Below are 15,514 nucleotides of genomic sequence, written 5' to 3' on the forward strand. Positions count from 1 at the left end.
TCCTGGTATTTTTGGTACCAGAGATTTGGTGAGTCGGTCTTTTTGGTGGCCTGCTTTATCTCGTGATGTCAGGAATTTTGTGCAGTCCTGTGGGACTTGTTCTCGGTCCAAACCCCGTTCTCATTCTAGTGGATTGTTGGTGCCACTGCCGGTGCCCAGGAGGCCATGGACCCATATCTCAATGGATTTTATTTCCGACCTCCCTGTCTCTCAGAGAATGACTGCTATCTGGGTGATCTGTGATAGATTTTCCAAGATGGTCCATCTTGTACCACTGCCAAAGTTGCCATCCTCTTCTGAGTTGGTGCCCTTGTTTTTACAGCAGGTGGTTCATTTGCATGGTAGGAAGGCAGAGCTGGGATCAGGTCAGAGCCGAGATCGCCCAGGGAAGCACATGAGAAAGCAGGAGTGAGCGGAGCGCACACTGGGAACAGTGGTGAGCAGAGCGCACACTTACAGCACACAGGGATCAGGAGTAGGCAGAGCGCACACTGGGGATAGGGGTGAGCAGAGGGCACAATAGCAGCACACAGGGACCAGAAGTGGGCAGAGCACACACAGGGAAGCACACTGGGGATTGGAGTGAGCAGAGCGCACACGGGGACCTGAGTTATAGAAAGAGCACCCGTACTGGAACCAAGTCTGACCCCAGGACAAACACTAGCGCAATAATCAGGCGCTTCCTCTTGCAGGAAGCAGCCTGATATACCTGGTACTCGCCGCACGCAGGGAGGGATCTTTCGGGTCAGGAACTTCTGGACACATAAAGCGCTGAGGAAACGCATGGCCGTGGCCTAAGCTGCCCGGCGCGTGTGCAACGAGATCCCCGATGTGGCAGAAAAGCAGGAATGTTGTGAATTCTCTCTCTGGCTTCCCTCTGGTGATTACTGAAGGTAGTGGAGCTGGTCAGATTGACAGAAGGGTTGGGAGTTCTCTTTCTGGACTCCCTCTGGTGGTTACTGGAGGTAGTGGAGCTGATCTGATTCACAGAGGCTTGCCACCTGATAATGAGGAAGACGATTGGAGATCTGAGGTTTCTGATTGGGATTTAAGACAGCTGACTCCCTCTATCCCTGCTGGTGATTTTCTTCCTGTGCCCTCTGAGGTCTGATGTCTCCTGCTCTTTCCCTGCATGTTCAGCAAAGTAATTTGTTATTCTGTTTGCATTTGATCTGGTTTTGTTTCTCTGCTTTGTGTGGGTCAGCCAGCTCCGGCTGGGGCTGTGTTGAATCACCGCCCATATGTTACTGCATGTGCCAGTTTGTTTTGTCCCGTTATATTGGTCTCTTTTTGCTTTGCTTTCAGAATATACTAGAGTGCTGATATAGTGGGGGCGAAGTCGTGCGACTTCAGTGTTTTTGTGCATTAGACGTGTTGGACTTTTTGCAGGGTTTTCTGCGTGATTGCAGACAGTGTCTTTCCGTTCCTGTCCTTTGTAGTCAGTGTGGGCCCATCATTTGCTCAGTCTATTTTTCTGCCTGCGTTTGTGTTTTCATCTTGTCTCACCGACAATATATGTTTGGGGGGCTATCCCTTTGGGGTCTGCTCCGGGTCACTTTAGATATCCCCTTTCTTGCTTTAGACTTAGTTAGCTCTCCAGCTGTGCCGAGGCATCTAGGATCATCGTAGGCACGCTCCACGCCTACTGCTAGTGTGGACAGGATTAGGGGTCTGCATCTGCTTAGTTACCAACCTCTCTGGTTTTCTGTGGCTTAGCTTGGGCCTGCTATCCTCCTCGGTCCCCATTCATAACACAGGAAGTACAGGAGAGATGCTAGGAGGCCCCCGGTCAGCGGCATGTCGAGGAGGAGGGTGAGTATCACGGGATCGGGGGCCGGTGTCGTAACAGTATCCATGTGACGAACAGCCCATAGTGACTGTACTCAGGCATCATCTGATGGGACTACTACTCCCATCCGGCTACGTCTTTTGTCACATACAACAGAGACCGCATGAGCCGATGATGGGTGAATAGTCTCACCATCCGGCGCCTTTGTTCAATTTAAAAAAAAAATAAATCTAACCATTTACATAATTCCATACATTTTCAAATACAAAATACATACTCACCGAACACCTTATTCCCGACGCCCACGTCTCCTGCAAACAATATAAATAAACCAACATATACTCCCTGTCCACGTCATCCATTTAATAACGAGTGCCCCATGACGATCTCTCGTGTAGAACCGTCACAATGGGAGATGTGACCGCTCTACCCGACCCCCGGTGATACACTGACAGGAGGTATCCCCCCCACAGTGTGTCACTGCACCGCTGCGTGAGAGCACGAACTCCGGTGAACTCTCAGTGATACACTGACAGGAGTAAATTGCTCTCGCAGTATCACCGGAGGCCGGGTAGAGCAGTCACATCTCCCGATGTGACTGTTCTACATGTGAGATCACCGTGGGACACTTGGTATTAAATGAACTACAGCGGACAGGATAGTATTATATGTTGGTTTAATGTTTTTAGATTGCAGGAGACGAGGGCGTCGGGGATTAGGTGTTCAGTAAGTATGGTAAATTTAGATTCAGTAAAGGAGTCTGTGTGATTATTTTAAATAAAGGACTTTATTTTGGGTGTTTTATACAATATCACTATGGGGTTAGTAAATGGATGTGTCTTATAGACACCTCTCCATTAGTAACCTGTGGGCTTGATGTCACCCGACAATACAAAGGTGACATCAACCCCACAAATATGAACCCGACTTGCCACCACTACAGGCCAAGTGCAAAGAGCGAGGCTAAGTGTCAGAATTGGCGAATCTATAAGATTTGCCACTTCTGGGGTGGCTGAGAGCTGATGTTTTTAGCCTGGGAGGGTGCCAAAATCCATGGCCCCTTTCTTCCTAGGCTATTAATATCAGTCCGCAGCTGTCTGCCTAACCTTTGCTGATTCGATTTTATAGGCGGACCCTATGTCAATTTTTTCTGGGGTTCCCCTGTAAACTAGCCACAAAAGGCTAAGCAAACAGCTGTTTGCTGATTATTAGTAGCCTTGGAACTTTTATGGCTATTGGCATCTTCCCAGAATATAAACCTCAGCCGTCGGCTTTCCCTCTGCTGGTTATGAAAATTATGCAGGAGCCCACACAATTTTTTTTTAAATAAATAGATATTGCGTTTCACGTGGATTTCTGACAGTTGCTGTTTTATTACAGCATATGTAGGTTAATTATGTTAATGCTCCTATATAGCCTAGTGTGTGTGTCTTTATTTAACTCTATGTACCGTCTTATTAATGAGGGTATCTGGCTGACACTTAATCATTACTAAACCTTGAGCTAGGTAATATATATATTCACTTATATTTGCGTTGTGTGTGTAAATATTATATTTGAACATAGTATGTGATGACATTATGGTCTTCAATGGAGAATGAAAACAGAGGTTGAACAAGGAAATGACATCACAATTCTTTTTTAAAAAAAAAATATCTTTATTTAGTTCTGTGGATTTACAAAAACGCATAAAAGAATGCATAAAAACGTATCTTCCGCTATATTTTTCTGCCAAGAGATGCAGAAACCTTGCAGAAATTTCTGCAAGAAAATAGGCAACGTGTGCACATAGCCTTAAAGAGAACAGTGCTGGCCAGGATCTTTGACATTTTGATCCTGTTAGAATCCCCTGATCCCATTGGGCACTGTCCTCTCACTTCTATCTAGCTTTATGTTACTAATGATTTATAAAAAAATAAAAATAAATAATAAATAAAAATGAAGATAACAAATAAAAAACGAAATATGCAAATTAAAAATACAATTCAGTTAAGTAATGAGGAAGAAATGGAACTATAAATAAAAAAGGCTAAAAATCCATTTTTCTATGTCAAACGTAAAATTTATCTTGGTACCTGTATGTGAAAATTGTCATAAAATAATTTCATGTGGACAATATATTTACACCCTTATATACCATTTCAAGGAAACAAATAGTATTTACAATATAAATATTGCTGCGGTCATATGTGCTATAAAACATGAAGTAATGGAGAAGATCACTTCTTAGTTTGCGTTCACACATCCATGTGAAGTGTCTATATGATGCCTGATTTTTTTATGGGACGATACACAAACTCTGAGTAAAATGGATCTATTCAGACCTCCATTAAGATAACGGATCAGAATGAGATCCGTGAAACTCAGAGCAGGTCCTATTTCTGGTGTGGAAAAATTAGAGTGGAAACTGCAATTCCGTGATCCTTTTAAAATGTTTTTTCCTTATTGAAAAACCATGTTAAGAGTTACAGTGGCTCATGAAAGTATTCACTCCCGTTGACTTTTTACCTATTTTGTTACATTACAACCTGTGTTTAAATATTTTTGTGATCTGATTTGTGTGTGATACATCAGCACTATTGTCGAAGTTGGTGAAGTGATAAAAATATAGGCATAAATTAAATTTATGGGATCACAAATTGGCATGTGCTTATGTGTTCACCCCTTTTGCTATGAAGCACCTAAAAATTTCTCGGGAAAGGACTTACCTTCATAAGTCACATGTTTAGATCGCATACGGGTGGACTTCCTTTCACTAAGTGTCACATGGACTGTCAGTATATACACACCTTTTCTGAAAAGCCACAGAGGCTGCAACACCATTAAGTAAGGTACCACTAACCAAACAACACCATGAAGACCAAGGAGAACTCCAAACAAGTCAGGGACAAAGGTGGGTTCTAAAAAAATATCCCAATCTCTGTTGATCCCACAGAGCACCATCAAATCTATCATCATCAAATGAGAAGAACATGTTACCACAACAAACCTGGCAAGAGAGGGTCCACCAAAAGTCACAGCCCAGGAAAGGAGGGCATTAGTCAGAGAAGAAGCACAAAGCCCAAAGGTAACCCTGAAGGAGTATCTGTCCATACGACCACACTAAGCCATACACTCCATAGAGGTAGCCTTTATGGAAGAGTGGGCAGAAAAAACCCTTTAGGCTAGTTTCACACTAGCGTTTATGAGCGCAGCGACGGCCTGTGCACGGCCGCCGCTAAGCCCCGCCCCCGCCGGTAGCTCCGCCCACCGGTGCATGACGCTGCATGCGCCCTGCGTCCCCTATCTTTATCACAGGGGGCGCAGGCCGTGCGCAGTATGCGTTTGGCGGCGCATGCGTCCTTTTGACGGTGCGCCGACCTGCGCCAAACGCAACCTGCTGCAGTTTGGTTGCGTCGGCGCACCGTCAAAAAGGCGCATGCGCCGCCAAGCGCATACTGCGCACGGCCTGCTCCCCCTGTGATAAAGATAGGGGACGCAGGGAGCATGCAGCGTCATGCGCCGGTGGGCGGAGCTACCGGCGGGGGCGGGGCTTAGCGTCGGCCGTGCACAGGCCGTCGCTGCGCTCATAAACGCTAGTGTGAAACTAGCCTTACCTACACACCAAAAAAAAATTGTAAGGCTCGTTTTGAGTTTGCCAAAAGACATTTGGGATACTCCACAAATGTATGGAGAAAGGTGCTGTGGTCAGATTAAACCAAAATTGATCTTTTTGGCAACCAAGTTAAATGCTATGTCTGGTGCCAAATCAACATCTCATCACCCCAGGAGCACCATCCCCACAGTGAAACTTGGTGGCATCATCTTGCTGTGTGAATGTTTTTCAGCAGCAGGGACAGGGGAAATGGTGCAAAATACAGCAATATTCTTGAGCAAAACTTATTTGTCAGTGATTTGAAACTGGATAGAAGTTCACCTTCCAACAAGACAATGACCCAAACCATACTGCTAAAGCAACACTCGAGTGGTTTAAGGAGAAACGCGCAAGGCTGTGTACACAGCGTTTTTTTTAGCGGATTTGCCAAAAAATTAGCTCAAAAAATGCTAAAAATAAGCTTCCCATTCATTTCTATGCATTTTGCACTTTTTGTGCATATTGATGCCTTTTTTAACTGCGAAAAAAACACTTTGCGGTAAAAAATGCACCATGCTCATTAATTTTGCGGATTTTTCCGCATTTCTGGCTATTTCTATGTGTCAGGAACCTCGTGGAAAAAACGCATAAAAAACACACTTTTTTTGCGCAAAAACCGCGGAAAACGTGCAGAAAAAAACCGCGCGGTTTCTGGGAAGGGAGTCCGGTTTTTAAGCAGAAATTTTCTGCTATGTGCACATAGCCTAAATGTTTTGGAGTGGCCGAGTCAAAGCCCAGACTTTAATCCAATTGAGAATTTGCAGTCAGAGTTGAAGATTGCTGTTCACCAGCGGAAACCATCTAACTTGAAGGAGTTGGAGCAGTTTTGTCTTGAGGAGTGGGCAAAAATCCCAGTGGTAAAATGTGGAAAGCTCATAGAAACTTATCCAAAGCCACTTACAGCTTTAATTGCGGCAAAAGGAGGCTCTACAAAATAGTGACTTTAGGGAAGTTATGCATTGAAGTTTTCAGTTATTTTGTTATTTACGTCGCAATATAAAGAAAACCAAATGTTCACAGTTGTAGAAATGTTCTTTACATGAACTGATGCAAACCTTCAAAAAAAATCTGTGGAATTCCTGGTTGTCAGGTAGCAAAACATGAAAAATGCCAAGGGGGGTACATACTTTATCAAATCACTGTACATAATAAAATTTTTCACATATTGCGTTCACTGATGTGTTTCTGGCAACAACTTGTCCTTATTCGTAGTGTGCTCTATATGGACATGAACAAGGTCCTATTCTAATTCGATGTAGGACATACCCATGGTGCTGTGTGCTGTCCCATAAAAAAAATGGGATAACACATCGACACTTCACACGGATGTGTGTAAACACAAGATACATGGAATAGCTAGGTGATCTTAGCAAGTCCATTAGGCACTATTAAAGGGGTTGTCCACTACTTGGACAACCCCTTCTCTCTCAGCATGTTTCCCCATAAAATAATGACTTATATTCACCTCCACTGCAGGTGCCGTCCCAGCGGTGTTGGCACTAGTTCTTCTGGGGATCGAAAGACATAATATTGTGAGCGGGTAGCCGCAGCTCTTGCTTCCTCTTGATGTCTGATTTGTCCGAAGGACGGGGGCTGAAGAGCACGCTGATTAGCCACAGGGATCGCATGACATAATAATGTCAAGCAATCTCCGGGAAGGTAAGTGTCGACGCCACTGGCACAGCCCCTGCATCATAGGTGAGTAAAACAGTTATTTTTCTGGGGATAAGAAGCCGAATGAGAAGGCGCTGTCTGAGCAGTAGACAACCCCTTTAATAGTCTAATGTTAGAGAATCTTTTTCTTTTATTGGAAGCTTCGTTTAAAAGGTAGTTTCATTCCATGCTTTACGTATCATTTTCCATAGTGTTCCAAGGACTGCTGCGCTTATAAAAAAGAAGACCAGAATTAATCCTTTAGCCAAAGTGACATGTTGTGGCTCTCCTAAAAAAAAAATAAAAAAAATAAACAATTCTTAATCAAAATAAATAAATACTTGTACAGAATAACAGTATATGAGGAGCTGATCTGTGGACCTGCAATGTGTGGCACAACTGGACAGTACTACTATATAGTGCCTTCTTTTAGTAAAAGGGTTAATAAGCAGACTAAAGTAAAAGGCGTGTGATGTAAAAAAGGTCATGGCCACTCGTGCTTCTCTGTGTTTAAACTGTGAGCAGCTGAAAGTGTGGGCTGGATGTAGGAGACCTGGGATTGATGCTGTGGATTTTCCCTAATGGGAAAACAGGGTCAAAAACAGTCCAACCGACCAATTGAAAATTCTGTGAAATCTCTTAACCAAACAGTATAAAAGCCGCACACGTGGCAGCAAAGTGTTAACGCTCCTGTGGGGGATTATAGCCCCTTACCTGTGTAATACTTGGTCAGTGGGTAAGCAAGCTGCTGCCAGCACACGTCATTTTTCTCACAGTCATATTCTGTATCCGTCAATTGAAATCTAGATACAGTAGGATGTTTAATAGTTATTAAAATGGTGATAGGATTTCTCATTTATTAGACTAGAATATCCACACTAATCAGTCATAACATTAAGGCTGAGTCTATTTTGGAATAGCCAAGCCAGACACTTGAGTTTAAAGGGAACAGGTCATGTGAAAAAATGCTGTTAATCTGCAGGTTAATAATGTTCTGAACCTACCTGGTGCCCGCAATTAGATCCCCAATGTGGGAGGAAATTAACTTTATTCCCCCAGGAATAGGCTGTAACCGTGTTCCTGGCCCTGACTGACAGCGGTTAGGCATTAGAGCCGGCTGTCAGTCAGTGCTGGGAGGATCGGTTACAGCTGCTGCACTCTATACACGGAGTGATGACTGTAACGTTGCCGCCTCCATAGCTGGAGCCCAAACGCTGCCGGGGAGGGGAGGGGGATAAAGTTAATTTCCTTCCAGCAGCAGGGGTCTCCGTGCAGACGCCGAGCAGGTTCAGAACGTTATTCACCTGGAAATGAACCCCATAACTACAGGTTAATTGAGTTTTTTTTCACATGAAAAGTCCCCTTTAACCATGTGTAAATGCTATGGCATGTTATTAAGAGGGCTGCGGATGCACGGCATCACAGAAGGGTTCATGGATTGAAACATACTTTCGTGGAGGAATGGTCCAAACCCGTCCTCAGCGCTACACAAATCCTATCATATTTGCAGTTACAGTAAAGTTTGGTGCGATATGTCCTTAACATGCTCAAGAAAAGACAAGCACGGCACAAATGTGCGCCATTAGCTTTAGTGTATAACAATCAGTTAATCAGTGGAGAAATATAGGCACGTGCACTTACTTTGTCCTGCAATTGTACAGAATATTAGGCGATAATGTTATGGCTGATCTGTGTATCTATAATAATTACCCCAGTTCCATAGGTTACAATACCTTGTAACACTCAAGGGCACCTGGGCTGGGACTCTGATGAACTGTACGGAGGCCGTGAGTGGAAGGGACAAGTTACAGGCAGACACACAATTTATATTAACCGCTGAGAAGCTGGAAAAGAAACGTATAAAATATGGTGATGTTGTGGCAAATTAGACTTTTTTTATTAGCAAGTAAGAGTAAAACCCATTAGTTTAGAAAGTTAGGGCACCGTTAGGGCTGCACAATTTCTGCCAACAGTTTGAATCTGCTGTAAAAATCTGGACACGGATCTGTTTAATTATTGCAGAAACATAGTTGACAATTAAAGGCTGAAACATTAATAGTTAAAATGGGTTGTCCACTACGCAAACAACCGCTTCTTAAAGGGGTTGTCCAGGTTTGGGGTTCAATTCTGCAGTCACTAGGTGATTGCGGACCCCTGAATCCTAAGATTAAGTAAAATGTACACTGTCATGATTCTACGCTGCTGGCGCCACAAGGATGCAATACACAGTCACATGCCAACAAGACATGCGCGGCCTCGCTCAATACAAGTGACTTGAGCTAGGCTGGACACGTTTAGTTGGAATGTGGCTAAATGTAGTATGCAAATCAACATACTTGCTGTTACATGACCTCTCTCTCCCAACTGACAGAGCACACTGAGGATTCACAAGTCTGCAGTCACATAGAGTGACTGCAGACTTGAACCCCAAGCCTGGACAACCCCTTTAAATATTATATGCTCCAATATAAAATAAAAACATCAAATACTCACCTCTAGCACAGACACTACTATAGCGATGTCGGCACCGGGTCTCCCGAGGCTCCTGTGACATGGCTATGGCCCTGCTGCCAATCAGTGGCCATCATTGGGCTGCCTTGCTCACACTTTCTTCAGATGAAACACGGACATCTGAAGTAAGTGAGAGCGCTGCAGCCCAAGAGTGGTTGCTAATTGGCTGTAGGGCTCATGCGGCATAACAATCTCATGGAAAGCTCAGGAGTCCTGGCAAAGACATCATTGGAATGGCACTGATGAGGCAGGTGAGTATATAGTTATATTTTATATCGTGAGTATGGTATTTTAGAGAGCATAGTCCAAGTGGTGGACAGCCCCTCTAAGAAGCAAAGATTTTATAGAAATGTAAAAATATTAACCATTTGTTATTAATAAGCTAAAATAACAGCTGCTAAGGCAAAAAGAGTATGGTGGTGTTTATCAGGAGCAGTAAAGTAGATATGATCAATGAACTATACTGGATCCTGACCTAAACTTAGCTGCCAGAATTTCTTCCTGAGGAATGCCCTCCACAGCTCCCGTTACAGCTGTTAAGATCTCAATGGTGATGTGTGATGGCACCCTTGTACACATTACATTTTCTGTGCCGCAGTTCTCTGGACACGTTGTATTGTATTCTTCATCTAGAAGAAATCACACCAAATTAAATGAGCAATGCAGATTAAAAGAAATAAAGCACAATCATACAAGTTCGAGCTTTCTCACAAACTGTGTCTTATAGTTCAGCGGATGCTTTTTTTTTTTTTCTCTTGAAGAGGCTGTAAACCTGTACAAACCCACTACTGATGGTTTGCTATAGATCTGTCCATCCTCTGTGAACTAATCAGGATGGACACTAGGCTGTTGCATTATAAAATGCAATAAGGACAGGATGGTGCAGGAGAACTGGTCACAGAGAAGTGTGACCTGTCAGTCATGAACAAGAGGCCAGCGGTGGGCAGAATAGAGGGAGAGAGGCTGGAGAGCTATAGGTGCCAACCAAGATCCTGCATTTGCAGCTCATTTTGTATAAAAATTAGATAGATTCCTATAAAACTGAGCGACGGACTTACAAAACACAGGACTAGATGTAATCAACATTTCAGGGATTTTACATAGCTCACGATAGTTTGGGGTCCAAAAACCTGCTGACAGGTTACTCTGTACCCCTTCATGACATCCGCCGTACATTGACAGTGCAGTCAGAAGAGGTGTATGGAGTGGGATCACAGGGTGAACCCACCCCGTACGCAGCAGATCAAGGCTGTGTGTTACAGAGAGTACCTGCCTCTAACAACGATTGTTAATCTGTTAAATGCCGCTGTCAAACTCTGACAGCGGCATTTAACACGCGCCCGCATGGAGTGCATCATTCCATGTGCCCATCGGCGCACCGGTGACTTGATGGCTGGTCGCCAGTGTGTTACTCTGAGGACCCCCGTGCTTGTCGTCACGGAGTTCCTTTGAAACGCTGCCTGTGGCCAGGCTTCAAAGGAAACTAAGATTTTTACTATATGCAGCAATACTGTGGCATTGCTGTATATAGCACAAGCGATCAGGCCCTCGCAGCTTCAACTTCACTAAGGGGACTAACAAGAACAGGGAAATGTAAAAGAAAAAATGTATTAAAAAATTTTGGAAAAAAAAAGTGTAAAAAGTTCAAATCGCCTCCGTCTGCCCAATTGAAAATAAAGATAAGAAAATTTAAAAAATACACAGATGTGGTATTACAGGCTTCATAAAAGTCTGATCAAAATATAAAAATAATTACCCTGATGGGTAGACATTGTAAATGAAAAACAAAATCAAGAACACCAAAATTATTGTTTTTTTGGTTGCTGCAATCATACAAAAATCCTGTAACAAGAGATCGAAATGTCACATCTATCCCAAAATGCACTTGTACTTTACTGGTAAGCGTTAATCTTCAGGCAGGATGCTGAGTTCACAGCACAGTACCACAATATGGCACAATCCAGCAGTGGCACAAATATAGTTTCCTCCATTGTCCTACATGGAGGAGCGCTTTCATCATCACAGATACTAACTTACAGATTATTGATATCCATTCGCTTAGATCACTGACATTTGAGTTTCCCCTCATGGATACGTGATTGACGGAAAGTAGAGATTTATTAAACCAGGAAAGGACATTTTCCCTGCAAATATAGAAGAGAATGTCATATACCGTACATCATTCTTATTATACAAGTACCAGGCTTACTCGATAAACTGATCCTTATTGTCAGACAAGTGGGGGCAGGATTAAGGCTAAAGCTTATATGGAGAGACATAGAGTCTCTGCTGCTCCGTACTACAGTACCATGTACTTCAGAGCTGTTCTTCTCTAAGAGCAATGCTACCAAGAAAAAAAAACACCATCAGAATATGTCACGGTTTTATTAATGTCCTTTTCTTATAGAATCCACAAATATTAGGGTAAGTTCATGCGTCTTTTTAATGCGTTTTTATGCAAATTTTCAGCTGCATTTTATAGTATCAGCTAGGTCTATGAGATATCAGAAATCTCATGCACACACATTGGGCTTTTTTGTCATCAGTATTTTGTGCGTTGCATGTTTTTTGCACAATGCAGCAAGTCACTTCTTTCATGTTTTTTTCATCCATTGACATAAATGGGTGGTGAACAAAACGCAGAAAATCTGCAGCAAAACGAAAGCCCTCATGTTTTGGGGTTTTGTGTCAAAACCTGATTCTGTAGAATAACTCTTTTTCTTTTTGCACTAAACTTTAACATCATGTGCATAAGAGACAAATCTAGCATGCCAAATCATAGCCAAATATGCAGCAAAAAAAAAAACAAGCAAAACTTGCCGAAAAAACGCCTAGTGTGAACTTACCCTTAGGATGCTCAGCTTGTGCCCTAGGATAGTTGGAGAATAATGTTGCTAACTTGAATCCCCCCCCTCCCCTGCCTCATAGTTTAGCTTTTGCACTGGTCCCCAATATAATAAAGCAGTGCCTCTGTTTAGCTCAGTTGTAACTACATAATCTGTGTAACACAAGACTGTATAATCTCTTCTGGTCCGAAGGCGACACTGTCAGATTGTAGAACAATATAATTTAAAGGGGTTTTGTCATTTGAGACATTTTGATCATATTGACAATATCTGACACATACTTGTGACAGGTGGGGGTTTCATTTTCGTGACTCTTCCTATTGGGGGACAAGGAGTTTTCTGCAACTTCCATAAACTACAGTATTTTCTTCTATTGACGGCCAAGTCTTTCTTAACGGTCAAAGCATGACTGTGTACTGACAGTTAGGGAACACAGAAAAGTACGTGGCAGGACACGAGTAGTGTACTCCTCCTCTCTAACGTTTATGCACCTGGTAGTGGCCATTTATATCATCAAAGTAATCTAACAATTGTAGATTATAACTCACCTAAGCTGTGTGCAGTTCTCATCAACCACTTGCAAGAGACACCCAGAAAATGAATTTTCTCCAAATAGAATTGGGGTATGTGTTATACTAGAGCAGGAGCTATCAAAAACTGAAAAAGAAGATATAATAAGGTATTCTCAATTACAGCACATTAAAAGGATACTGTCAGTAGGATGAACCCTCCTAAGCCGTCTATATGGCCACACACAAGTCATAGGAAGCTGAATAAAGTGACACTTTGATATCTGCGATCCAATGTCTTATTGCAGAGAAATCCAACTTTTTCTTTATATGTACAGGAGCTATTCCAGGCTATGGGGGCGGACACTGATCTGCATGAGACTTTACCTCCAGAGATTAGATTATTATAAATGAAAAGGAAACATTACCAGTGTGAGACAAGTAAGTAACACAGGACAGTAGAACTGAACTTTGTCTTCTTACAAACACATTTGCTGCAGCTCTCACAGCTCTACTATATTGCCAAAATGTTGAAAATATGTCTGCATGTGAGATGCAAGCTGAAGCTGAGAGGAACCTGCTGATGTGTCAGGTATAATCACACACAACTCTGTAGGGAGACTGGGATAGGAGACAGCGGCCATCACACTGGTAACCATTACGCATCACACTCGTAATGCCCCGTTCCATTTAAAATAATCTCTGCAGACAGATTCTCCTGTAGATCTGTGTCCACCCCATAGTCCTGGACAGCTTATTTACATATAAAAAAAACATGGATTTCTCTGGAATAAGATATTGACACTTTGATTTCTGTTATCCATTTTATTCAGCCTATGACCTATATGCCCATATAGATGAGCTAGGAGTGTTTATCCTACTGACCAATTCCCGTTAAATAACACCAAAGTATATACCATTCTCCGCTAAAAATATTAGATTTTTTATATTATATATATATATATATATACACACACACACACACACACACACACACACACACACGTCAAAAAAATAAAGGGAATACTTAAACAACAGAATATAACTCCAAGTAAATCAAACTTCTGTGAAATCAAACTGTCCACTTAGGAAGCAACACTGATTGACAATTTCACATGCTGTTGTGCAAATGGAATAGACAACAGATAGAAATTATTGGCAATTATCAAGACACCCTCAATAATGGAGTGGTTCTGCAGGTGGGAACCACAGAACACATCTCAGTACCAATGCTTTCTGGCTGATGTTTTGGTCACTTTTGAATGTTGTTAGATGTGCTTTCACACTCGTGGTAGCATGAGACGGACTCTACAACCCACACAAGTGGCTCAGGTAGTGCAGCTCATCCAGGATGGCACATCAGTGCGAGCTGTGGCAAGAAGGATTGCTGTGTCTGTCAGTGTAGTGTTCCAGAGGCTGGAGGCGCTACCAGGAGACAGGCCAGTACACCAGGAGACGTGGAGGGGGCCTTAAGCCCCCGTCACACACAGCGATCTCGCTAGCGAGATCGCTGCTGAGTCACAAGTTTTGTGACGCAATAGCGATCTCACCAGCGAGATCGCTGTGTGTGACACTTTTCAGCGACCGGCCCCCCTGCCGGGTATCGCAGATCTTCCTGGAATGGCCAGGACATTTTTTTGATCGCTGGTCTCCCGCTGGCCAGCACGCATCGCTGCGTGTGACAGGCGGGAGACCAGCGATCAGCGAGCTGCAGCCTGGTAACCAAGGTACACATTGGGTTTCTAAGTGCCGCGCGGCCCTTAGAAACCCAATGTGTACCTTGGTTACCAGCTCCCTGCACCAGCGCGCTGGTAATTAAGGTACACAGTGGGTAACTAAGCGACGTGCGTCGCTTGTTACCCGCGTGTCGCTGTCCTGATCGCTGGTGAAGCTGCCTGTTTGGCAGCTCACCAGCGATCATGTAGCGACACACCAGCGATCCTGACAAGTTCACATCGTTGTCGGGATCGCTGGTGAGTCGCTATGTGTGACGGGGCCCTTAGGAGGGCAACAACTCAGCAGCAGGGCCGCTACCTCCGCCTTTGTGCAAGGAAGAATAGGAGGAGCACTGACAGAGCCCTGCAATATGACCTCAAGCAGGCCACAAATGTGCATGTGTCTGCACAAACGGTGAGAAACCAACTCCATGAGGATGGTCTGAGTGCCCGACGTCCACAGATGGGGGTTGTGCTCACAGCCCAACACCGTGCAGGACGCTTGGCATTTGCCACAGAATAATAGGATTGGCAAATTCACCACTGGCGCCCTGTGCTCTTCACAGATGAAAGCAGGTTCACACTGAGCATGTGACAGAGTCTGGAGACACCGTGGAGAGCGATCTGCTGCCTGCAACATTGTTCAGCATGACCGGTTTGGCAGTAGGTCAGTAATGGAGTGAGGTGGCATTTCTTTGGAGGGCCGCACAGCCCTCCATGTGCTCGCCAGAGGTAGCTAGACTGCCATTAGGTACCGAGATGAGATCCTCAGACCCCTTGTGAGACCATATGCTGGTGCGGTTGGCCCTGGGTTCCTCTTGCCCAGACCTCATGTGGCTGGAGTGTGTCAGCAGTTC

At 43.8% G+C, this 15,514-nt stretch overlaps 1 protein-coding gene across 1 annotated transcript in view; it reads right to left on the reverse strand.

Annotated features, from left to right (window-relative positions):
* Positions 1-6,533: 6,533 nt before the first annotated feature.
* TCTN2 (tectonic family member 2) overlaps positions 6,534-15,514 on the reverse strand; it is a 42,785-nt gene continuing 33,804 nt past the window's right edge. The window contains exons 13-18 of the mRNA XM_073586097.1: positions 12,982-13,090; positions 11,625-11,731; positions 10,063-10,216; positions 8,810-8,920; positions 7,791-7,879; positions 6,534-7,365 (exon numbers count right to left, since the gene is read on the reverse strand). Of these exons, the coding sequence (XP_073442198.1) occupies positions 7,244-7,365; positions 7,791-7,879; positions 8,810-8,920; positions 10,063-10,216; positions 11,625-11,731; positions 12,982-13,090 (692 nt within the window). The 3' untranslated portion in view covers positions 6,534-7,243. The remainder of the gene's footprint in view (positions 7,366-7,790; positions 7,880-8,809; positions 8,921-10,062; positions 10,217-11,624; positions 11,732-12,981; positions 13,091-15,514) is intronic.

Source organism: Dendrobates tinctorius, unplaced genomic scaffold (genome assembly GCF_039654945.1).
Source record: "Dendrobates tinctorius isolate UK_male_01 unplaced genomic scaffold, ASM3965494v1 ptg000090l, whole genome shotgun sequence".
In the NCBI taxonomy this organism is placed as follows: Eukaryota; Metazoa; Chordata; class Amphibia; order Anura; family Dendrobatidae; genus Dendrobates; species Dendrobates tinctorius.